At 52.6% G+C, this 25,626-nt stretch overlaps 1 protein-coding gene across 4 annotated transcripts in view; it reads right to left on the bottom strand.

Annotated features, from left to right (window-relative positions):
• The window catches only part of LOC110331711 (rho GTPase-activating protein 23), a 56,660-nt gene that overhangs the window by 23,748 nt on the left and 7,286 nt on the right, over positions 1-25,626 (bottom strand). For all 4 annotated transcript variants that reach the window (XM_029545887.1, XM_029545886.1, XM_021212535.1 and 1 more), the window contains 13 exons: positions 25,075-25,230; positions 24,818-24,929; positions 24,640-24,697; positions 22,390-22,533; positions 15,836-16,153; positions 14,722-14,783; positions 14,390-14,520; positions 13,497-13,618; positions 13,055-13,210; positions 10,058-10,136; positions 5,215-5,288; positions 4,890-4,979; positions 4,157-4,282 (listed from right to left, as the gene is read on the bottom strand). In XM_029545887.1, coding sequence (XP_029401747.1) covers positions 4,157-4,282; positions 4,890-4,979; positions 5,215-5,288; positions 10,058-10,136; positions 13,055-13,210; positions 13,497-13,618; positions 14,390-14,520; positions 14,722-14,783; positions 15,836-16,153; positions 22,390-22,533; positions 24,640-24,697; positions 24,818-24,929; positions 25,075-25,230 — 1,628 coding nt within the window. The remainder of the gene's footprint in view (positions 1-4,156; positions 4,283-4,889; positions 4,980-5,214; positions 5,289-10,057; positions 10,137-13,054; positions 13,211-13,496; positions 13,619-14,389; positions 14,521-14,721; positions 14,784-15,835; positions 16,154-22,389; positions 22,534-24,639; positions 24,698-24,817; positions 24,930-25,074; positions 25,231-25,626) is intronic.

The raw sequence follows: 25,626 nt of genomic DNA, 5'->3' as shown, positions 1-25,626 counted from the left end.
ATTTGTGCAGGAATAGAAACCCTGACTAAGACACACACACACACACACACACCCAAAAAAAAGAAAGAAAAAGAAAAAGGAAAATCCCTGTCTCAAAAACCAGAACCAGAACCAGAACCAGTCAGGCTGAAGCGGTAACGACATGCCTACCACAAGTCTGCAAATCCTACCGGACTCTTCCAGAAGAGCGCACAGCACTCCTGAAGCAGGGACGCTTGCTGCTGAGGTCACTCGACAAAGTCGGTTGTACCCTGATGCCAAACTAGGCAAGCGTCCAACAGAGAACAAAGTGCAGACCAGTCTCCCTGACCAGCAGGGACACAGAAATTATCCACAGATACTTGCAGACATTACAGTTGTCACACACCGTGACCAAGGTGGTTTCATCCATGTGTGCAAGGCTGAATGTGTGCCAATCAATAAACGTAATGCAGCGTGTAAATATACATCAAGGACAATGATGTGATCACCTCAACAGAAGCAGAGAAAGCTCAGGTCCTTCATGACCACACTAGGAATCGAAGGAGCAGACATCAACATAGCAAGGCCATACTAAGCTAAATGAGGAAAACTGAAGGGGCGTCACAATGCCTGACCTTAAACTGTACCACATCCTAGATCAGAACAGTAAACCACTGGGACAGGAGAAGCGGGTCCAAAAGGGCCAACGGGCCACCACCTATAGTCCCAGCACTCAGGAAGCGGAGGCCAGAGGGTCAGGAGTACAAGGCCAATCTTGGGGGTGGGGGTGGGGTGGGGAGGGGGGAATGGGAGAGTGGGAGAGACAGAGACAGAGAAAATGTAGTGCTGGCGAGGATGTGGGCAAGAGTCACGCTTACTCACTGCTGGCTGGATATAAACCTGGGGCAGCCATTACGGAAGTCAGCGTAGAGATTCCTCAAAAGCTAAAAACAAATCTACGTGCCTGGCCGTGTTTACAGCTGAATCAAAGTCATGACATCTGCCAGAAAATGGCAGAACTGTACATCTCTATGTTAAGCCAGATTCAGAAAGACAAATACTCCCTGTTTTCTCATATCCATGAAAATAGAATAGGAAGGGGCCATGTTCAGGGAGGAAGAGAGGGTAGCAAACAGGGAGCTTAGAAGGGAGAGGGTAACGGAGCGTGACACAGAGCAGAAAGGGGGTACTCATGGAGGAAGGACACCAGCACGTCGTGGGCACCATCGGGATGACCCAGTGGTACAGGCACTGACTGTGCAAGCCAAACAGTCTGAGCTCAATCCCCAGGACCCACAGTAAGAGGAGAACCAACTCCAAAACTGACCTCTGACCTCCAGCAACCATGGGATGTGTGCCCCGACTATGCACATACTACTGCTAATAAATAAACGGGGTGCAAAGAGGACTGAGGGATAGTGGGGAAGCAGGCTAAACAGTGACCCTATGAAAACGCCATAATGAAACCCATTATTTTGCATGCTAGCTCAAAATTTTTAAAAGACAGACAGAAGGAACGTGAGAAATAACTATACATATAAAATATAGATACCAGCCAGGCACGGCAGCACATGCCTTAACCCAGAACTTCAGAGGGAGAGGCAGGCGGGCCTCTATGAGTTTGGGTCAGCTTGGTTTACATAGAAAATTCTAGGCTAGGGTTTAATAGTGGGACCCTCAAAATAAATAATAAACACATACACTATATATAAAGGAAAATAAAAAACCTGACTAAAAATAAGTAAATTTGCTGAAGCAAGTGCTCATGCTCCACCCACAAAGCGTCCAGGCCTGGGCGTGGTCTTTCATTGCATTAAACATCCTCTCACAGTCCGAGGAACATGTAACATGCAGCGTGCCCATACAAAGTGCCAAAAAATTTAGAGAAAGGGGAGAAAACGGCCATGGGTCTCAGTCTACTGGTGGGGCTCTCCTCAAACTCAGTGAGGTCTGGCTAGCCTTGAATTCGCTCTCCCTGCCTGGCACAGACCTGTTTCCTAATGTCACAGTTGAGGAGACAGTCTGGTATCAAGGGCCAGAGGACAGCAACAGTGTCAAATACCCTTCAACACACGAAGAGCGCTGTCAGGACAGTGTCTCGGTGCGAGAACACTGGGATAGCGCACCCAATGCCCTGGGCACCATCCCTAACATGGGAAAGAAAAAGTGCCAAGGCTGGGAAGTATCAGGGCCCCACATGCGCTGAATAAATGACTAAATCGTCCACTCTGGGCTCTGGGCGCCAGCTGACCTGGGGAACACAGCAGGGCTGTGGGGTGACTTCCACCAAGCACCATGGTCTCTCCTCTTTCCTCTGAAGCAGCCCCATTCACACTTCCCACCCTCTACCTCATGAAGTCTGGCCTGGAAGCCTGGGGACAGCAGGCTTCCTTTTGTGACAGGATCTCCTGTGGGAAGCCATTTTGGCTGAAATCTCAGGAGTTAATGTTATCTGCTAATTCCAATGGTCACTGTCTGGCCAGGACTGACTTCAGTCTACACAAGCCAGCTCTGCCTGGCCTCTGCGGCTCCTGTAGAGATCTCCAGGCTCTTAGGTGGTCTGGCCCAAGGAGCCTGCTCAGAGTTGAAGATGTCCCCAGGCCTGGGAGACTGAGAATGGAAATTCCCCAGCTTGGCTGTTTGTCAGGAATGAGTGCAGGGAAGCCCAGCCTGCCCAGCCGCAGCAGGTCACTCAGTCGCTGACTCAGTCGCTTAGCAAACCCCGTGTTCACCACCCACGCGCTAGGCCGTGTGCATCTAGACGGACGTGCCCCCTGCCCTACTGAGCGGCAGACACTGCCTCTAGGAAAGCCCACTTGCTACTGGCCTGCTTTCTTCCCAAAGGCTGCTGTGCCACAAACTCCTGTGTTGACCACAGGCCTTGGGCTTCCATACAGCCAGACACCAGCCCTCCCTCTCAACCATGGCTCTCCTAATGGGCACCTCTGGGGATCCTGGTGCTTGAGACCAAACCCCCTCCCAGGTCACACAGAGATGCCTGTGTGGCCAGCAGGCTTAGCATCCAGGTGGCCTGCCGCATGCTGGGAGAGAGCAGGCCGTGCTGCTTCCTGCAGCCAGATCCCCTACATGGGGTGAAAGAATGGGTGAGCAGGCGTCAGCGTCAGCGTGACCCAAGCCCACTGCAGCCTCCATCCCCTGGCCCAGCAGCTGCCCGCTGGGAAGTCAGCCCTGGGTAGATGGACCTGGTTAAACTCCTGCAGATGCCATTTCTTGGTGTGTGGCCTTGCACAGGAAATCCCCTCCCTCGGCACTGGTTTCCCTCTTCTGTAAGAGGTGACTTAGTTTTTCTTCCCTAGGTGTCTGAGAAGAGGAGGGCCACAGCTCCCTTCCTGTGACCAAAGCCTGACCTTATTTCCTTTGCAGGAAGGCACTCTGGGTCCATGCTGTGTGGCTGTCACAAGAGGTAAGTGGGGTTCATAAAACCCACCCTTGAGCCCCTAAGCCAGTGGTCCTCAAGCTGCGCAACGCTGTGACCCTTTAATACAGTTCCTCATGTTGAGGTGACCCCCCCAACCATAACATTTTGTTCTACTTCATAACTATAATTTTCTTACTGTTGTGGGCTGTAATATAAATATCTGTGTTTTCTAATGGTTCTAGGCAATCCCTGTGAATGGCGACCTAACACACAGTGCCCAAGAAGCCTTTTGAGTGGACTTCAGACGATAGAGGCCTCTATCGCCCTCTGCTGGTCACTATGGTTTCCTTATCCTTCCTAGACAAAAGCAAGAATCTTGCAGAAGGCAGGGCTCATATGGAGTCAGAAGGGAGGTAAGCAGTGGCTGGCACCACAGCATCATGGAGGGTGTGGCCTTGGTCCTTGCTCCCTGTCCTGTACCTCCTGTGCTCCCTGACCTGGCTGTGGCTGTTGGGGAACAGACCTCTGACACCCAAGTCACACTGTGTGCCCAGTTCCGCAGGCCACCTCCCCTAGAACAGCCTACTGGGGAGCCTCTGCATCAGTCTCCAGCCCATGGTCCTATCACTGCATCTCCTCCCCGTCTCTTCTTCCAGTCTTGTTCCTCTTGTTGGTGTTGATGGCAGCCTGTCACTGCTGCGAGCCATGCAGCCCCCTAGCAGTGCCCTCTTTTGCAAGCATCCCGGGGCACACAGGCTGGCAGGAACAGAGTCTGGTCCTAGGCCTCTGATATACAAATATGCAATGGGCACTCACATGCTGGATCAGCGTCTCCACGATCTTGTAGCGGTCCGGCATGTGGGTCACCATGTCTGTCATGTTGTCTTCAGATGTCCTTACCAACGTTGGCCCGAAGACCAGAGCCAGGTTCCGGGGCTCCATCTGGGTTGGGGGAGGGGAAAACCCCAGGATCATTGTTTTGAACATTACCTCTCCGGGTCACTGAGGCCACCGTCCCCAACTTTGACATGTCCTTAGAGTGGGGGATGAACATCTCACATGGGCAAAGAGGTTTGCTGAACAGAGTTCAAGCCAGATGTTCAAAGTCTCTCATGTCCAGGCCTGGCAGCCATGATCATGCTCACCTCACAGGCCCATCGAGGGGGTCCTGAGGTTAGGAATAGCTGTGGGGATTCTAGCACGGGAGACATATTGGAGATTCTAGGGTATTTTAGAACAAGGAGAAACCTTATAATTTACTTCTTTTTCTCCACTGTAGAACCAAAAGCGTGAAGGGACTGGAACTGACTCAGAGGACAAATGCCACCCTGCACAGAGGACTGAGCTCTTGGCCTCCCCGTGGCCCTCAGGACACCGGAGCTGGCTCTACGAGGGAACAGCGCTGGCTAGCTGCAGGCGGCTGCACAGGCCAGGGTGCCAGAAAGGGAACCCTTAGGAAGAGGGAGGCTCACAGGGCCTCGATCCTGCGGAGGAAGCACCAGTCCCCGTGCAGCCTGGGCTCCCAGACTCCACAGGCAGCAGCACACACCTTGTTCTTCTCTGAGTGGTCAGCAATGGTCTTGAGATGGCCCACGAGGAATTTAAGTGTTTCATAGTAGTGTCCTGGGAGATCCCGGATCTAGGGGACAGGAGGAAGAAAATGGGATCGGGTTGTGGCAATCTCCCCAGTCCCGGCTCCACACACCCTAAAGGGACTTCCATCATCCCACTGTATGGAGCTAAAATCCACCTTCCAACACTCTTCCTTGGCACAGGTGGGGAAACTAAGGCTATTGGTGGAAAGAGACCTTTGAAGCCTCTTTGAGAAAGCTACCCAGCTGCCCCTCCCGCCTGCCGGTGCCTCCTCTCCTCACCAGCTTCCGAAGCGTCTTCATCCTCTCCCTGGAATCTTCTATCCGATTGGCCTCGATGAAGTCATTGTATTTGTCTGGAACACAGGAAAGAGCCTCAGTGGTGGGAGGCAGCCCCTTCCCCACTCTCGGGAGCTGAGGATCCCACTAAGGAAGGGAAGACATTGACACTGACGCAGCCCGGGGTGTTCATCTGGGATGAAGATCAGAGCTTTTCGCTGATCCCTGAAAAGGGTCCCTAGACTAAGGATCCCAAGGCAGGCTCTGTAGGTCAGAAAAAAGAAGAGGAGCCTTCGGACTCCTCACCTGCCCCACCAGTCCCAAGGTTCCTAAAGATGTCCCCAGGGAACCTTAATACTGAGGGTAATAAGCCCTTTTCCCTACTCTCCTTGGGCCTGCAGCCTCCATCAGGTTAGCCAGGGCGACCTCAGCAAACAGGGGCTTACCATGGCCAGGTCCTCAGTACCACCCCAGCACCCCAAGATATAAAACCAAGTCCATCCGGATGCACCAAGATTATAGCTTAGGGCTGGGGAGATGGCTCAGTGGATGAACTGCTTGCCCTGCCAGCATGAGGACCTGAATCTGGAGCCACAGCTTCACATAAAAAGCTTTGCTGTGGCAGCACATCCCTGTCACCCGAGTACAGGGACAGGAGACAGGACGACCCCTGGAGCTCATGTCATGAGCTATTTACTCTAGCTAACTGGCATGCCCCGGGGACTCAGTGAGAGATTCTGACTCAGAAAATGAAGAGTGATATTCGAAGACACGGGATGTCAGCCATTGACTTCTGAGGATGTATGCACAGGGCAGTGGAAAGGCCTGAGAGTCCCACAGGGCAAAGGCCATGTTGAAGGATTCGGGCTTTCCTGGGGCCAGTGAGAGAGCTGCCATTCCCACCTCGTGAACACAAGTTAGTTTAGCTGTATGACAGAGTCTAATATATAGATTGAAATGTCAAAGGCGAGGGCCTGTGAGATGGCTGTGTCTAAAGGTGCTTGCTGCCAAGTCTGATGCCCTGCGTTCAACCCCAGGGTTCCACAGAGCAGAAGAAAAAAACTGAATCGTGAGAGCTGTCCTTTGACCTCGACATGAATGACATGGCATGTTTGTGCACTCCCCCAAAACTAACAAACTAGCTAACTAACGAACTAACCAACCATCTATAACAATTTTTTTTTTTTCCGAGACAGGGTTTCTCTGTATAGCCCTGGCTGTCCTGGAACTCACTTTGTAGACCAGGCTGGCCTCCAACTCAGAAATCCACCTGCCTCTGCCTCCCGAGTGCTGGGATTAAAGGCGTGTGCCACCACGCCCGGCTAACTATAACAATTTTTAAAGGATCATAAGCAAGCCTGGCATGATAGCTCACGCCTATGGTCTCAGCACTGAGGCAGGAGGATTTCTCTAAGTCTGAGGCCAGCCTAAGCTGGAGTAAGAACTTGTCTCAAAAGAAAAATCACAGTGGAGAAATATTTTTATAAGCACAGGGCCTAAATATGAAATACTCAATCCATTAAAGAAAGAGTAATTAGTTGGAGCCTTTAAAAAAAATACTGTCCTCCGCCGGGCGTGGTGGCGCACGCCTTTAATCCCAGCACTCCGGAGGCAGAGGTAGGCGGAGTTCTGAGTTTGAGGCCAGCCTGGTCTACAGAGTGAGTTCCAGGTCAGCCAGGGCTATACAGAGAAACCCTGTCTTGAAAAACCAACCAAACAAACCAAACAAACAAATGTTTCCAGGGCCCATGAGGTGGCTCGTGGGTAAATGAACTCGCTGCCAACCCTGATGACCTGAGTTCGATCCCCAGCCCCGCCTGGTGGGGGGGGGCACTGACTCTAAGGGGTTGACCACCGACCACCCCATGAATGCTATGGCTCCTGCCCTCCATACTCAATAAATAAATACGTATAATTCTGTAAATGTAATTTTAAATGTGGCTTTCAGTTTCTAAACTGCAAAGTCCAAAGGGAAATGCCCACTGCCTGTGACGATATACACCTGTAACCCCAACATCCAGAAGGCTGAACCAGGAGAACTGTTTCAAGTATGAGATTAGCCTGGGCAGTTTGGCAAGACCTTGTCTAAGAGAAAAATAAAAAGTCAAGGGTGGGGCTATAGAAATAACTGCAAAGACCAGCAAAGCTTAATGTCTATCATATACAAAAAATTGTTCCCACAAATCAAGAGCACACAAGATGACCCAATAGAAATATAGGTGCACAGTATGAATGACAGAGGAAATGGACAGAGCTGTAGAGATAATTCTTGTATATTGTGTGGATGCATCACCTGTCAATTAAAACCTATGTCCTATAGGAAAGGGTAGACAGTGGGACATCTAGGAGACAGAAAGAATTCTGGGATAGAGCGAGGCTCGGAAGATTTGCCCTGGAAGATGGAACTTCCACGATATCTAAGCACAGGTAACCAGCCACGTGGCAGAATGCAGATTAGAGTAACTGGCCTATACTAAGTTATGACCTAGTTAGAGAAGGGCCTAGCTATATGGCCAGAGTATTTGTAAATATATTTTGAGTCTGAGTCTTATTTCTGGGAGGGAGAACCAGGGCCTACCTTCTACAGAGAGCCAGTAACTAACAAAAAGAGCCTCACCTTCCCTTGAAAGGAGGGCAAGGCACTGAAACAATAACAAGACCACACCCCCCCATGATCAAAGCTCCAAGCACTAATCACTAAGCCGGGCTGCCACCCAGCAGCAGCATGCACGTCCAGGATGCGCAAGGCCCTGTACTTGATGCCCAGACTACAGAAAAGAAGAAAATGAACAAACAAGGTGTGGTGATGCCTGCCTGGGATTCCAGGGACTCAGGGGACAGATAGGAGACCGTCAGACATTCAAAGCCTGAGTAACTTAGTGTCTCAAATAAACAATAGGGGCTGGAGAATGGCTCAGCGGTTAAAAGCACTCGTTGCCCTTACAAAGGACCCCGGTTCAATTCCTATGGCTCACAACCATCTGTAACTCCAGTCCCAGGGGATCCAGTGCCCTCCTCTAACCTCCTTAGGCACCAAGCATTAGACATGCATGCCTGCAGAACACCCCCACAAGCAAAACAAAATAAATAAACCAAAAGAAAAAAGTAAAACAAAATAAGGCCGCTAACGAGCTGGCTTGGCAGATAGAGAGCATCCGCTATCAAGCCTGAGGACCAGAGTTCAATCCCCGAGACCAACAGGTTGGAAGAAAAGAACCTCTACATATGGCACATGCACCCCTGCCCCACCCCCACCCCCCAAAATAAATAAAATGTAATAAATAAAAATAAGCCCGGCCGTGGTGATGCACACCTTTAATCCTTGCACTCTGGTGGGGGGTGGGGGGTGGAAATCTATGAGTTTGAGGCCAGTCTGGTCTACAGAGCAAGTTCCAGAACAGCCAGGGCTACACAGAGAAACCCTGTCTCGGAGGGGGAGGGGGGAGATTTTATATATATATATATATATATATATATATATATATATATATATATATATATATATATATATATATATATATATATATATATAAAATGACAGAGACATACACACTTGCTTGTGTGAATATGAACTTGGCCTCCTCCTTGTGCAAGCCACACCAGCCCTTACAGGAGACTGACCTACCGCTCCACACCTAAGCATCCACCTCCAGCACAGGTCCAGGCTTGTAAGGACAGATTCAAGGAGGGGCACCGCCCGGTTTTAGCCAATCTAAATTCCCATCAGTAGAGGAGCCATCTGAAAAGCATGGGCTCGAGATCTGATTGTATTTCTCTCAGCAGTGAAGCTGCGACCTGCTCACACTGGCTGTGCAGACACAATGGAGGTCTCTCTCCTGTCTGTGTTGGGAATACCATGCCAGTGGCTTGAAGTATGTCACAGTGAGAGTATTCACACCACAGAAACTGGAAAAGGTAACACCCTGGGACTTTTTTCCCCTGCAGGGCCAGCTGTCAACATTCATCAGCGCATCACTAAGCTCTGTCACTCCACCCTGGGTTGGTCTGGGTTTCTCACCCATAACCTCGCAGCGGAAAGGTCAGGAAAGAAACACAACAGGTTGACAGAACTGCTCTGTCTGTGCTTGATTTTTGTTTTGTGTTAAATTTTGAGACAGGATTTCTCTGTGTAGCCCTGGCTGTCCTGAAACTCTCTATGTAGACCAGGTTGGCCTCGAACTCACAGAGATCTGTCTGCCTTTGCCTTCCAAGTGCTGAGGCTAAAGGTATACGCTACTATACACTACTTGTATTTTTGAATTTGAAACAGACTTTTGTTTTATAGCTCTCTATGTAGCCCAGGCTGGCCTCAAAAGCATCATCCTCCTGCTGCAGCCTCCTGAGTGCTGGGATTGGAGGCATGCGCTGCTACACTTGCTCAGACTGATAATAATGGGCTTGAGACCAGTTTCTGTGGAAGTCTGAGGTGGAATGTGGCTGTGCCACACACAAGCTGGGTGACCTTAGCAAAGCACTTTACCCCTCTGAGCCCATGTCTCGGCCCATGAAGGAGTTTGATAACAGTCCCTGCTCAGGGACCTGTTACAGGGTCAGTGCTAAGCTACAGAGACTGCTTGGAGCATGGTCATGACCTCACGAAGGGAGGATGGAGTCGGGACTGATGGACAGACGGAAGGGAGGATGGAGTCGGGACTGATGGACAGATGGGCAGGCTTGGTATTTCACATGCACAAATATCGTTGGTGTTTTAAATATAATAAAAATTACTTATAAAATGAAGACTTATAAAATTAAAACCAACAACCCTGACAGAGAGAGTGTGTGGCCAGGAATGGCAGGGAATGGAGTGGATAGGATGTCCCTCCCAACCCCACCCTCTACTCACCATCAGTGAAAAGAGGCTCCGGCAGCTTGCGGAAGAAAGCCTTGAGCAGGCTGCTGATCACATTGAGGTCCTGCCAGCGCTAAGGAGGAACGGAGACGTCAGGACACAGACAGGATCCCAGGGGCCCATGTTCCCATGTCCATACCAGCTTTAGGACCAGCCAGGCCACCAAGTCCCCAGGCCTCCATGCCTGTCCAGAACACATACTTGACTACAGACAGCCCAGTGGGCTCAATACTGCCTGCCACAAGAAGCAAGAGGGCCCAAAGGTGGGAACAGAAGTCAGGGCAGTTACCCCACATAAGCATGCCCGGACATCTCCAGTGTATCCGTAAGTGCCAGGCCCAGCACCTCCTCCTGACGCTCCCCAGCTAAGAGCGACCCTCTGAGCAGCCACATCACCCAAAGCCCAAGTGTCCACAGCACAGGGCTCACGTGCTGACTCCTTCCTGTCCCAGGCCCTGTGCACGTGCTATCCCCTAGTGGAACTCTCCAGCCCCGCCCTGCATAGGAATGCCTCCTCATCCTGCCTCACTGCCAAAGTCCAAGCGGCCACCCGTGAATCCCACCACCGCATCATCTGTACCACACTCTGATGTTCTTCCTGATGCTTCTTCCCTTGTCTTCACTATCTCCCACGAGACTGCGCTCTGAGGGGCCGGGATCCAAATGAGCTACGTGTGGGGTGATTTTGTCCCCCGGAGGGCTCCCATTTTCACGTGTGTGTGTACACATGTGAGCATGAGTATCGGAGTGTACGTGCTCATTTGTGCATGTGAAGGCCTGACCATTCTCTACTACTCCTCCCCCTTATTCGATGCGGCAGGGTGTCTCCATCAAACCCAGAGCAAACCATGGTGGCTACTCTCCTTAGCCAGTTTGCTCTGGGGATCCTGTCCCCACCTTCTGAAGACTGGAACTACAGGTGTGCTACCATACCCACCCGGGCATGACCATGGGTCCTGGGACCTGCTCAGTGGACACTGTAACCACTGAACCTCCCTGCCCTTCTTCTTTCTTTATTATCAGTGTATTTGGGCCTTTTGCACATGGGGAGGTCGGAGGACACAGTCTGGGAGTCAGTCCCCTCCTTCCTCCGTGGGGGCTGAGGAAGTGTCAGCTCACCGTCAGGCTTGCTTGGCGAGCGCTCAGAGTCTCCAGGCAGGCTATTTTGGCTTTCCCATCTGGGCTGAGGGAGCACCACACACAGAGGAGGATATGGCCAGGGATGGCGCTAAATTTCCTCCAATAGACTACCACACACACACCTCAATACATAATTAATTTGCCTCAAATGGCCACGGAGCTGGGGAAGAGACAGTTCAGTCTGTCCACCAGGGGGCACCAACAGCCTACATGCCATAGCTAGGCGTTAGACTTATGCTCTAGCTCAGAGACACGGATGTAGGAGGCCCAGACTCATCAGAAAGAGCCTCATCAGAAAGTGCCCAACATCACCCTCTCCATGGGCACACACATACTACTGATTTCCCACAGTCCACCAAAGCACAGACTAAAACATCATTCGTGCGAGTGATGCCCGCTACCAAACTGCAGCCAGCGCACTGGGCTCAACCCTGGGCCTGCTCAACCCTGGGTCAGGCCAGCCACCCCTCCAACTCCCGGCCCCTCTTCTTCCTGGCCAAGGTGAGCTGATGTGTTTCACTGAATGCTGACCAGGTCGGTCGGGGGCGGTTCCTACAGGTCTCTCTCTGTTTCTCCCTGAGAGCTGAGCACCTCTCCTCTCCCTCTGAGCTCGGCCTCTGTCTGGTCTCCTCGGATCGGCTTCCTGAGAGCGTCTGTCCTTCCAAGCTGGTCTCAGTCTGCCTTTCCCCTTGGTCCCAGGCTGTCACATGACCCCACTTAGTCAGGGCCTGAGGATACCTTCAGCCCACATAGGTGATGTGCCATCACCCCAAAGGCAGTAGTAGGGCCACGATCTGACTCATCTCCTCCTCCAGCTTCTCCTCAAGCCAACCTGCTCCTCACACAGACACCAGTCCTCCCTCTGGTCTCTCTGCCTGTCCTTCCTCCCTCTCCTGGCCTCCACTTACCCAGGGCTCTCTGTTATCCTGACCCTCAGCGACCCTAGCACCTCTGGTTTCTTTCCTCCCCCTCTGCTCTCGGGCTTGCACTCTCAGCTCTCCACAAAGCCTCAGCATCCCTCTAGCTCGCACCCTACCCTTGGCAGCGCTCCCCCCAGATCCGCCAAAAGCTCCTCACTGTCCGCTGGCTCAAGGTCAAAAGCTTCAGGAACCCATCACTCGCCCTGGGTCTTACCATCCCCACCCCCAAACACAAAAAGTGTGTCCACCTTTGTCCAACCCTCAAACCCTTCCATGAGTCTCAAAAGACGCTGTCATTTTCCAGGCCACACACTGGTGGTCAGCCACCTTGAGACCAAGGTGCACCCCCTTCCGCCAGGCCAGGGCTCTTTGGACCTCAGCGGCCCACGGAATCCAGTCCATTTTGCCTGGTGCTAAAGGACTGTAGAAAGGAGAGAGGGTGAGCAGGGTAAGGAGGGAGGGGAGGCAGGAAGAGCAGCAGAAAGTCTAAAAAAACCCAAAAAGCTCACTAGCTGGCTCTCTTGGAAGGTGAATTCCCAGCAAGTGTTCAGCCCTCTCTACCTGTATTTATATTTGATTTTAGCTGAGAGAACTTGGCCCTCCTAAGTGCTCATGCAAAACTGTCACCCAGCCAGGGAGGACAGCTGCCCGCCACTGCACATATCTATAATCCCAGCTCTTGGAAGGCAGAGGCAGAAGGATCAGCCTGGACTACATAGAGGATGCACAGAATAGCTGCCTCTGTCTCAGTACCGCCAGGGCGCCATTTATTTTCGGGCCATCCTTGGGGAGATGCCCACTGGGCCTGCCGACTGGGCGGGCAGGCTTTCTCCTGCCACCTGGACACTCTGGCCCAGTGACAAGCAGAGTAAAACGTGGTGAGTACAACCGGGCAGTCCCTGGACTCTACCAGCAGCTGAGCCACACCCACCTCATCCTGCAGATTGATGTCACTGGGCCCACGGTTGAGCTGCTCCTGCAGGCTAGACACCACTGCATTGTTGCCAGGTACCCGGTAAATGCCAGTTGATTCCAGCCCCCGGGCCTCCACAATACGGCAGCAGGCAGCCACGATCAGGGGGACACGCTAGGAGCACAGACATGGGAGAGGGGTTAGGGAGACTGCTGGGGTAGGAGGCTAAGGGGCAGAAAACTGAGACCACAGCTGCTACCAGGACACCAAGTCCTTAAGGTCTCCATCTAAGGGTCAGAACTAGTATGAGCAACCGACTCAAAGGTGCAAACCAGGGCAGACTGCAGTGCAACCACCTGGCTGTGGACATGAGTAACAGGCTGCTGCCACGTCCCTACAGCCCTGGTCCCCTGCCTTGGCCTCCTCGGTGCTGCCTGCTTCAAGCACTGTAGGGACCCACCTGGTTCTCAGTGGCGGGCTGGCACTCCTCCAACCGGATTCCAAATGCCCTTGGGGCGGCCTTCTTGTTCTTCTTGATAATGTTGATGCCCCAGGGGGTTTTGGGAGCTGCAACACTGTCTTCTGGGATGAACAATGGCAAAGAGAGCTGGGGTCAGCTGAAGGAGGTCAGAAGGGTCCCGCGCATTCAATGCCACACCCACACACTAGGACATAGGGACTTCATCAAAGAACTAGGGAGACTGAAAAGTGAGAGAAGGCTTAGGAGGCAAGGTGACTGGTCCCCAGGAAGGAGACCATGACTCATGAGGGTAGTTGGTGGCCTCAAGGACCAACCTGTGAGATGAGAGCACATGCCACATTTTGGCATGACCAAAGGAAATGCTTTCTTTCAGCTATTAAAAAAAAAAGATTTTAAAGTTAAAAAAAAAATGTGTGTGTGTGTGTGTGTGTGTGTTGGGGGATGCACATGAGTGCTGATGCCCACAGATGTCAGAGGTGTCAGGTCTCCTGAAGCTGGAGCTGCAGGCACTTATAAGCTCTGAGAATCCAACTCAGGCCCTGGAAGCTCCTTACCGCTGAGCAATCTCTCCGGCCCAGGAAGTGGCTCCTGAGAGCCCACAGTGTAAAGATGCAGGCCTGCCTGCAGAGTGAGCCTCTCATTCCCAAAGGACACAAGCAGAAACAGAGGGCTGCCTACAAGAATTTTCTGGAAGCAAACCAGGATCCAGATGTTTTCAGCCCTGAAACCTTGAGGCTCCAGGCCCTCCCTGGCTTCCATGTAAAGCAGAAAGCAGCAGTAACTCTGGGCACACACAGGCAGGGGCTCCCTGGGCACACACAGGCAGGGGCGCTGCCCAGCACAAGCACCCACTGTGCACCCAGCCCTCCTACCCTTGCTTCCTGGGGGTTGCTCCTGAGTTCTGAGGCCGCGAACTGCAGTCTGCTTGAGGAATTCAGATTTGAGGCCCCCCAGGCCCCGAGAGCCTTTAGGGGAGGAATCGGCTTTGGGCCCAGAGCTATGGCTGCAGAGGGGAAAAGGAAGAGGAGGGGTCTTCATCTGGAGTGGCTCAGAGTGCCGCTTTCCCTGGCCTCCGTCCTCTCCAACTAGACACAATTCGCTCTGCTCACTTGTCTGAGCGAGGACTAGAGATCTCTGCCTGGGAACTCCCAACCCCACAGGGTTTCCTCCCCACCAAAGGCTGCTCTGGGAGAACTGGCCTTACCTCACTTTGCGATAGTCATTAAGCTTCTTGCTGATCAGAGCTTGGTTGGCACAGCCAGGGTCCTGCAGTGGGGGGAGGGGGAGGAGAGAAGAACCACGTCAGGGCCCACAGCCCAGCCCATGCCACCAGAGTTCCTCCCTGGCCCCTGCCTCGGCCTCGCCTCTCTCCACCATATGGACAGCATAGACCCAGATGGACAAAGGCCAGGGCTGGCCTCCCTGGGCAGCTGTGTGACTTTGGGGAAGCCACCTAACATCTCTGAGCCCCAGTCACTTTGGCAATAAGCATAGGGAGGCTGGACAAAGCAGCCTCCATGTTGGGGAGCAGAACCGCATAACACTGCTCCCAGACCTGTCAGGTACAGAGGGACAATGACTACAGGTGGCTACCACAGAATCCCAGGGGAAAGCCTCCACAACAGGGGACCAGGCCAGGCCCTCTGCCGGAAGTGGGAGGACCCACCATCCTCCTCAGGGAAAGGGCTATCCAGGTCCAAGCCCAGGCAGATGGTGATGCCAGTCTCCATGCCCTAACTGTGCCTTCCTCTGATGTGTCAAATGACCTCCATGCACATGGGCCTAGAGGACACACGGGCAGGTCCCAGGAGGGATGCGCCTCTTTTTTTAAAGCTCTCCCCAACCCCTGCCTAATCACTTGGCCTAACCCCTGCCCACCTGCCGCCAAAGGCTAAGTCTCTGGGTAAGGTCGGTGTGTCTGCCCTCTGACTCAGGACAGCTGACATCTGAGCAGGACAGCTCATTGTGCACCCCGTCCCTTGGAGGTGGCCTACTCCAGCCTACCAGAGGCTATGGTTGGCCTGGAGATGACCTCAATGGGACAGAGCTTGCCCAAGGCAGTCCCAACAATGACAGTAATTACTGTCACCACCACAGTTGTTATTGTTTCTGCTGGTCATTGGGCCCTGAGGATGCCAGCCGCCCTGCAGCCAGTGCATGCGTCTGTCCTCAAACCCAAACTCATTCTCTTCCTAGGAGAGGGAGTGAGGCTCAGAGTGGCCACCCCAGGTCACAGCAGCTGAGAGGCAGCCCTGCCTTGCCCTGCCCTGCCCCTGCCTTGCTCTGGTGGCCCACTGGGCACAAGCCCAGGGCCTCACCTCGCCCTCGGCCCTGCTGTTCTCCCGGATCGCTCTGATCCAGCCCAGCATGTCATCCCGATCCTCAGCCTGAAAGAGATATTCACAGAAGTCAGCGGTGGTCAGCCGGAACACGTGCCTCCTTTTGGTCTCGCTGTAGGAGATGTCCACCAGGCAGGAGCCGATGCAGACGGGCGCCGCCTCGTCCTCACCTGCGCCGGCCGCCGCAGCCCCCGCAGCCGCCGGCCCGGGCTCCCGCCGCTCCTTGCTCAACGAGAGCGAGCGCGCCCGCAGGACGGCATAGACGCGCTTCCACTGGCGCAGGCCGCCGCCGGCTTTCTGCAGGGAGACACAGAGTGGGAGAAACAGGGCAGCGGTGAGAGCCAGGCCAGCTACGGGTCCGCCAGAGGCTGAGAAGCAGCAGGTCATGGACTACAGAGGAGACAGACAGACCCTGGTCCATCCCGCCTCCCCTCCACTAGCCAACCTGTAGCCTCTCAGTTCACTTGTTCCGACCGCTCTCTACCACTAAGCCCCCAAGATGTCAACTTCTACCTACTCTAAATGCCAGCAGTGCGAGGCAGGGACCTGGAAGGGAATCCAAGAAGGAATAAGGCCCCCAGAAGCATAAAATCTCACCAAGCCACTGGGTGTGGTGGCACACACCTGTGGTCCCAGCACTCAGAAGGGAGTTAGGTAGATCTCTGAGTTCAAGGCCAGTCTGATCTCCATGAGTTTAAAGGTGTGGGTGGCCACCATGGCCTGGCTGAGAAACCTTGTCTAGTTTGTTTTGTTTTTTGTTTCTCAAGACAGGGTTTCTCTGTGTAACCCTGGCTGAACTGGAACTCACTCTGTAGACCAGGCTGGCCTCGAACTCAGAAATCCGCCTGCCTCTGCCTCCTGAGTGCTGGGATTAAAGGCGTGCGCCACCACGCCCGGCAAGAAACCATGTCTTGAACACATTTTCTTACCATGCCATCACTTGCACAGGCCCTGCCTCGTGCGTCACCCTCAACAAAACCGCGCCGGCAGGAGCTGCCCACATTCTTCGAAGGGTGCCCTCCCCAGGGCCTTGATTCTCCCTCAAGACTCCACTAGAGGTGCCCTGCCTAGAAGCCACTCTCAGGGTCACTGGGGAGCCTCCAAGTCATCAAAGCCAGAGGCTACTTCCAGCCCTGCCTCACTGCTCCGCGCACCTGGCCCAGATAACCGCTCTTTCCTCTCTATAGTTTATTTATGTAGCCCTGGCTGTCCTGGAACTCACTCTGTAGACCAGGCTGACCTCAAACTCAGAAATCCGCCTGCCTCTATCTTCCAAGTGCTGGGATTAAAGGCGTGCGCCACCATCACTAAGCTTCATCCTTGCTTTCAACCCACACTCTATACTTATAGTTCATTTTATTTCATTCAATTTTATGTGTATGAGTGTTTTGTCTGTAGGTATGTATGCCACATTTGTGCCTGGTACCTATGGAAGTCAGGAGAGGGCACAGATCCCCTGGACCTGGAGCTAGGGATGGTTCCCAGTTCCTGTGGGCACTGGGAACTCAGCCTGGGTCCTCTGAAAGAGGATCATGTGCTAGCCCAGTGGGGGTGGTAGTGATGCACGCCTTTAATCCCTGCACTTGGAAGACAAAGGCAGGCAGAGCTCTGAGTTTGAGGCCAGCCTGATCTACAGAGTTCCAGGACAGCCAGTGCTATGCAGAGAAACCCTGTCTTAAAAAGAGAGCGAGAGAGAGGGAGGGAGGGAGAGAGAGACAGAGACAGAGACAGAGAGACAGAGAGAGAGAGAGAAAGTGGGGGGGATCATGTGCTTTTAACCACTGACCCATGTCCTCAGCCCCAACCTATAGTTCTTCCTTACCTAGAGTGAACTACCATTTGGAGACATTTGTCTGGAGATATGGTGGAAGGGAGACGTGTGCCTAGCAGGCAGTAGCCAAGGATGACACTAACCATTCACCTATCCAGACAGCACTCCACAGCAAAGCATTAGCCCAGGCCCAACGGGCAACAGAGAAGGAGCCCTGTCTTGCAGAGGAGGCCTCAAGGCTTCGCTCTGCACTTGCCTCACACCATGCACACCTGTGGCTTTAAGCAGCCATCTGCTGATTCCGACTGGACAGTCCCAGCCTCTGATAGGCACCAGCTCGGCCCTGAGAGGCTCAAAGCCTGCTCGGCAACCCCAAGCCCTGCCCCTAACTTGCACACAGCATGGGTGGGCCCCATGCTCCCTGCTCACTATAGTACCTGAGTCTCTGCCCTTAAACCTGTTCTCTGCCCTTGCACCATCTTTTCCAGTTCAGTCAATCCACCCAGTTGCCCCGAAACCGGGGAGTTGCCCATGACATCTAGCTCATGAGAAATCAACTCTGCTTCCTTCAGAATATCACCTGTCCCCTCCTGGGTGCCACCATTCTGTCCCCACCTGGGTGCCACCATCCTGTCCCCCTCATTGGCCCTCTCATCTGGACAACAGCACTGACTTCCCAGCACCCCTCACAGAAGGCCCTGGGGTTCCATGCTGACTCCAAACTCATCTCCCTGCTTCTTCTGTCTGTCAAGTCACCAGGCTTTTGCCTACCAGTGACTGCCTTCCTTTCTTAGAGCCTGTGCACTAGCTGCTTCTTCTCCTGCAGCCTCTCCCTCCTCCCACCTTTTTTTTATTTATTTATTTATTTATTTATTTATTTATTTATTTATTTATTTAAAGTGGGTGGGGAAATGTGGGTATGCTGTGGCATGCCAGTGAAAGTCGAAGGACAACTTGAAGGAGTGAGTTCCCTACTTCCAGCAGGGATTGAGCTCACTCATCAGGCCTGGCAACTAGCCTCCTTGCCTGCTGAGCCTGCCTCCTCTCTACTTCTCCTTCTTTATCTCCTCCTCCTCCTCCTCCTCCTCCTCCTCCTCCTTTCTTCATTTTACTTATTTTTGTTGTTATTATTATTGTTGTTGTCTTACAGATTGAACCCAGGGCCTTATAAGTCGGGTAGATTCTGCACTGAGCTAGATTCCATAGCCCCAGCTCTGGCTGTCCTGGAACTCACTCTGTAGACCCAGCTGGCCTCAAACTCTGAGCCTGCTCTGCCTCCCAGGGCTGAAGCATCCATGTCCAATTTCCCTTACAGCGGATTCCCTCAGCCTAGCATACCATCACAGAGCAGCCAGCTGGAGCAACCCTACCACTAATGTAATGAACAAGACTCCTGTTCTAAGGGGAATAACTGTGTTAGCATGAGGTGGTCCCAAGGGCCCCTCTGACACTAAACCATCTGGATAACCCTGAATAAGTCGGGTCTTTCCCTGGCATCAATGTTGCTGCTAACAGATAATGAGAGTTAAGCAGCAAGTGTCCATGGTCATGTCCCTCACACAGTGGCTCTGGTAGGAGTACCGCATACATGCGCCCATCCTCTGCCTGGCACTGGTGGTCTCTGAAGGAGGTGGAGGATGGGAGAGGGAAGCCAGAACTACTGGTATAGATGACATGAGGCTACCCTGGATAGACCCAGGGTCTGCAGCTGGCTCCGACTCCAGGACATTTCCTTTAGTTCCCAGATGTGGCACCAGGGAAACAAGTGAGACTGAAGGGCCTGTACTTCAGAACTGTCCAGTGAGCCAAGGAGTCAATGCCTGCCCTAGCCTAGAAAACACTAAGGCTGGGCTAGCGGGGTCACCCAAAGCTGGGGCCAGGCTCCTGAGAGAAGCAGCACTAAGACCCTTTTCTACCACGCGTGGACTTAGATAATGTTGGCCCCACAGACTCTGCCTGGAAGCTCACGTGGTCTCCTGCCCCTCCTCGATCATCCCATCTTGGAGTTACCGCCATCTTCCCATGTCCTTTTAGTTCCATGGCCTGCCTTGCCTCCTTCCCAGTTCCCACTTCCTGTCAAGATTCTGCTGTGGCGCACATCCCAGAATTCGGGAAGCAGAATCAGGCGGATTTCTGAGTTCCGGGCCAGCTTGGTCTACAGAGTGACTTCCAGGACAGCCAGGGCTATGCAGAGAAACCTTGTCTCCAAAAATCAAAGTGGGAAAAAAGAGAGACTCTGCTAGATCCCTGTCACCTCCTTCTCTCTATCTTAGGTCACAGGTGCTGTGCACACCTGGAGGACTAAGGTATGGGCCTCCCTGTACCTCCCTGTCCGCCATACCTATGTGTTTCCACTCACAGAATCTCAGCCACACAGGATCTGTAGGATCCAGCTCCAACAGACCTTCCTCTCCCCAAATCCTCCCCTCAAGTGGCCAGGGGCTCAAGGGAGAGTCCCCACTGTCAGCCAAGCCGGGAGCCGGGGTCCTTGGCCTATCCTCTACCTTCCTCAGCCAGCCTTTTCCCAAGAATCTCTTACAAACAGCTCCTGATCACATCCCAGGGCCTTGATCACGTGAACAACAGCAACGATACAGACTCCTCCCAGCACAGACATGCTACTATGCTACGTCACACATCTCTGCACTTTGCCCCATACTGCAGGACAGAAAAGGTCCCCGAGGTCCCACATTTCCACTTCACCTTCTACCACCTGCTCTGGGCTCTCCAGGCAACCTGGCTCCTGGCACACAACTCTCAGCCTCCCTCGAGCCCTTAGTGAGGGCCTCCTCAGGATACTCTCTCTCACACACTTCCTCTCTCCTACAGACTCCCACGAGCTTTCTCAGCCTCCTAGACAGGCGAACTCCACCCTGCTAAGCCCCTAACCTCCCTGTGCTGTGGCCATCAGTGCACCCATCACTGAGGAGCAATGAGCACTTTCTCTGTGGTCATCGGCCCCAAGATGACAGGACTGGGCAAGCTGACTCCCTCACCTAAGTCACTAGAAGCTCATCAGCCCCTCAGGAGCGGGGGCTCTGTGCTTCCTGGCCTACAGAACCTACACCTCTTCCTCTTGACTCATCCTATAGCTCAGGGGAATGAAGTTTGCTCCTGAAGCCGTATGCACACAACAACACGTGGCTGTGTAGAAATCCAGACTCTGGCTATTTCAAAGTTCAATCTTCCCAGGTTCCACCCTACAGGGATGCCTTCTGTAGGTCCCACAGCCATGGATTTAACCAAACATGGACCGAAAGCACTTAGAAAACAAAACATAACAACACCAGCATCTGTACCTAAGGGTACAGAGGTTTTTGGTTTTTTTTTTCTCCTCCACAATCCATAATCAACCCACAGTAACAACTATTTACATAGCCTCCCATAGCACGAGGGAGGCTACTTCGTCATCCAGAGATGAGTTACAGTGCCTGGGAGGATGTGTAAGCCTCACACAGACACCAAGCTGCTTCATATAAGAGGCTGCGTGTCCATGAATCTGGAGCCCTGAATAAATACCGAGGGATTCCTGTAATGGCAGGAAGATAGAAAAACAGCAGCCCCCAAGTACAAAGCTCTGTGGGGACCCCAGTCTCACTCTTCCTCCACTCTTTCTGCAATGCTAAGAATAGAACCCAGGCCCTTCCTTATGTCAGGCAAGAGTTCCCCAAACACTTTTTTTTCTTGTGTGTGTGTGTGTGTGTGTGTGTGTGTGTGTGTGTGTGGTGACTAGGGCTTGAAACCACGCCCTCACACTTGCTAGGCAAACATTTACCAATAGTCTATATCCCCAGCCCTTGTTTTATTTTGAGACAGAATTTTAGTAAATTGCTAAGGCTGGCCTTGAACTCATTCTGTAGCCTAGACAGGTCATGAACTTCCCATCCTCCTGTCTCAGCCTCCCAAATAGCTTGGATTACAGACTAGACTCACCACACAGGGTATGGTACACCCTTGTTCACACCATGTCTTTTAAATGCTAAGGAGCAGGTTTGGGAAAGTGTTAGTCAGCTCCCCTTATAGACACTGAGTCATGAGCACTAGGCTCTGAGTCCCCACAGCCACAAGCCATGGCATCAAGAATCAAGGCCAGAGCTGTCTAAACCACCCTGCCTCCTTTTTCTCCCTCTCTCCAGCCCAGGGCTCCTGTCTGAGAGGTTAGAGGCCCCCTTCCCTTCTGAGTTCTATTTGTTCCCTCCTGCCCCCCTCCTCACCCACTCACAAAGGCTCTCCTCTGGATCTTGTGTGGTCTTCTTACCCCCTGGCTTCCCTCACTAAGTCACCCCAGGAAGCCACATGAGCACTTGAAAGCTCTAGAGCCCCAAGGGTTTCAGTTGCCCTTAAACTGAGTCTGTGTCCAGAGGACCTCGTAGGGCCAAAGAGGACCCCGGCTTCTGCTTCCTTCGCAGTGCCCTTGCTCCTTTTCCCTGAGCCCCATCGCTCATTCATGGTCTTTCAAAAACGGCTTGGTCAGGATCCAAACATAGCTTGCCCTGTACCTCCACAGCAGGACCACTTCTTAGTTAACCTCCTTTTCAGGGTTCAGTAAATCCCCCTCCCCCAGAAGCTCTTGCTGGTCTCTCACCTTGACTCCTCAGGCTAGAGCCTGAAGTGGGTTTTGTTTTTTTTTTTTTTGGGGGGGGGGGTTGGTTTGGGTTGGGTTTTTTTGGAGCCGGTTTTCAGGGCAGGTATAAGAGGACCTGGAAAGTTCTGCCAGAGCCAGCGTCCATCCAGCCCGCCCTCCTTCCTCAGCCCACCTTACCTTCCCCTTCTTGGTGAGGATCTGTTTATAATACAACCAGCCCTCTCTCCTGATATCACTGAAGGTTGCATCTGAGAGGTCAGAGGTTGAGTGTCGTTTAGAGGGGGCATCAGCATCTTCAGAGGTGCCCCAGCTATCTAGAGACTGTAGAGAGAAAACAGTAGGCAATTTAGGGTGGCTCCCATGGTGCCAGCATCTCAGGAGCCTCATGGACCACTGGCAGCCACACGGGCCTGGCGTGTGTCTGGGCTGGACTCTGATGTGCTGTGTGACCTCATGGGCCTTGCTTGTCCTCTCTGGACTGTTTGTGTTGAGGTCATGAGACCTCATGAAGAAGCCAGAAAGGAGGAAAGAGCTGGACCTGCCAGCAGGACGTGGCTCCCCATGCTGGAAAAGCCAATCTGGGTCTTCCTTCAGCTTTACAGCCTCGAAGGTATTGAGGAAACTGGGGAAGCAGTTGTGGCAATAAGGAGCTAGGTAAACAATGGAAGTGGGAACATCAACAAAGACCAAGCAGCAACGTGACAGGGAGTCAAGCCCACCAGGAGTTAGACAATAAGTGATGGTGTCAACAGGAATCTAGCCTCAGAGCTTGCAAGTTCAGGGTCAGTTCAGTAAGCTGAGGAAGTGACAAGGGGAGCCAGGTGGCCCTGAAGGTGCGAAGCTAACAAAACACAGTGCATGAAAGGAAAGTGCAAAAGTGACCACGAGGAGACAGAGGCTGGAAAAGGCCCTGGGTGGTGAGGCTTCCAGCCTCAGAGGGCCCTAGCGCTACAACGTTGCCAGCACTCAGGAAGCTGATGCAGGAACACCACAAGTTTGAAGCCAGCCTGGATTAAACCCTGTCTTCAAGGTCTATCAAGACCTGGCCTGGGGCTGGAGAGATGGCTCAGCGGTTAAGAGCACTGGCTGTTCTTCTAGAGGTCCTGAGTTCAATTCCCAGCAACCACATGGTGACTCACAACCATCTGTAGTGGGATCTGATGCCCTCTTCTTGTGTGTCTGAAGACAGCTACAGTGTCCTCATCATACATATAAAATAAATAAATAAAATCTTTTTTTAAAAAAGCCCTGTCTAAGAAACCGAGGGCTGGAGGGATGGTTCAGTGGTTAAGAGCACTGGCTGCTGTTTCAGAGGACCCAGGTTTAGTTCCCAGCACCCACATGGCAGCTCACAATCATCTATAACTGACCTCCACAGCAGTAGGCATGAGCAGGGCACACATATAAACACGCAGGCAAAACACTCAGACACATGAAATGAAATAAATAAACCTAAAGAACAAAATTAAGAGAAAGGATCTGGAATGATCCATATTGTGGAGCTAATAAGCACCTATAGATCCAGCTATGGGAGGAAGCCATGCCTCTGCCTCAAGGGGTACCTGCACACACCCATACACGCACATACAACAAGCAAGCAGGAAACACACACACACACACACACACACACATACACACACACACAAACACACAACTAAACAATTTAAAAAGGAATAAATCTTTAAAAAAAAAAAAAAAGGAAAATAGAAAAGAAAAGAAAGAAATCAAGAGCTGCAAGCTAGGCCCTGAGTTCAATGCCAGTCTGGTCTATAGAGTGAGGCCAGCCAGAGCCACACACTAAGACCCTGTCTCAAAACAAATAAATAATGATAACAAAAAGAGTTGGAAATATTGCCCAGGTGTGCCTACCACACTTAAGTCCTTGGTTCCATTCCCAGCACCAAAGAGAGAGTAAGAGAGAGGGGGAGAGAGAGGAAGAGGGAGAGAGGAAGAGGAAGAAGGAGAGGGAGAGAGAGAAGAAGAGAGAGAAGGAGAAGGAGGGGAGGAGAGGGAAGGAGAGGGAGAGGGAGGGAGAGGGAGGGATGCTCTGTGATTTAGGACTTTCCAGCTTGGAGAACAAATGCAGTCTCTGGGTAAGGAGGCAGGCCATATGGGTGGCATGAAGATGAAATACAGGAAAGGGGAGAGCAGCCAGAGCACTTCACTTGGGGGGTCACAGAAATCACAAATATGGAATCCGAGACATGTAGGGCTACCACCCTTCTATAGACAGACAGACAGACACACATGTGCAGACAGACAAACACAGACAGACAGACAGACACACATGCGCACACATGCACACCTACACATATGCAGGCAGACAGACACACGCACGCACACACATGAACACACATCATATGCAGACAGACAGACAGACAGATGCACGCACGTAAGCACATGCACACACATGCTAAGCCAGCTCACCCCGTCCGTGAAGAAGCTCCGCAGCACTCGTAGGCTCGGCACCCGGCTGGGAAGGAGCCTGGAGAGCAAGGACTGAAGGTGAGGGCTGTGGATGGCCCAGGTTCTCATCGTCCACCCAAACCCAAGGCTCAACCTACAGAGCAGAAACCACCCCACCCCAGTGCAGACATGGGCTCACCGGAGCACTCGGCCCTCATCCCGGAAGGTGTTCAGTCCATCGTCACAGGACTTTGAGCGCTCCGTGGTGATGGCCAGCAGGTAGGAGGAGCGGCGGCCTGCCTTGATGCTGCCTGAAAAGGTACCCACAGGAGGCCACAGGTGAGCGAAGACCAGGTTAGCGGGAACCCTAGGAGCCCTCCCTTCCGGTCATCAGTGGGCTCTCCCATGGGGCCCCAGACAGCAGAGGAGAAGGTGACACAGGCCGGAGACACTCACTGCAGTCCTGGGAGTAATGGCGGCTGAGGGCAAAAGTGAAGGTTGGCGAGGATGGGCTAGTTCCCAGGACAGGGGCTGAGTTCATGGCGCTGGAGACCACTGCGGAGGCAGGGACATGCTTGGCCTGAAGGTCAATGCTGGGGCTGGTGGGTTCATCTGCCAGCAGAGGAAGGAAGATGTGAAGAACACAAGGGGGGCTAGTGAGATGGATCAGCAGGTAAGAGCACCCATCTGCTCTTCCAAAGGACCTGAGTTCAAATCCCAGCAACCACATGGTGGCTCACAACCATCCATAACGAGATCTGGCGCCCTCTTCTGGAGTGTCTGAAGACAGCTACAGTGTACTTACATATAATAAATAAATAAATCTTTAAAAAAAAAAAAAAAAAAAAATTTTAAAAAAAAAAAAAAAAAAAAAGAACACAAGGCCAGGCTGCCCAGATACCCCAGGTTCACAGGCTCCGGGCGGCACATACTGCAAACTCTTAAACTCTCCCTCACTAGGGTATTTCTGGCCGCATGCCCGTGGCCCAGGGCGCCTCGCCCACCAGA

Source organism: Mus pahari, chromosome 14, assembly GCF_900095145.1.
Source record: "Mus pahari chromosome 14, PAHARI_EIJ_v1.1, whole genome shotgun sequence".
Taxonomy (NCBI): domain Eukaryota; kingdom Metazoa; phylum Chordata; class Mammalia; order Rodentia; family Muridae; genus Mus; species Mus pahari.
The sequence above is the reverse complement of the archived record's forward strand: the minus strand, read 5'-3'. Positions and strand labels throughout refer to the sequence as shown.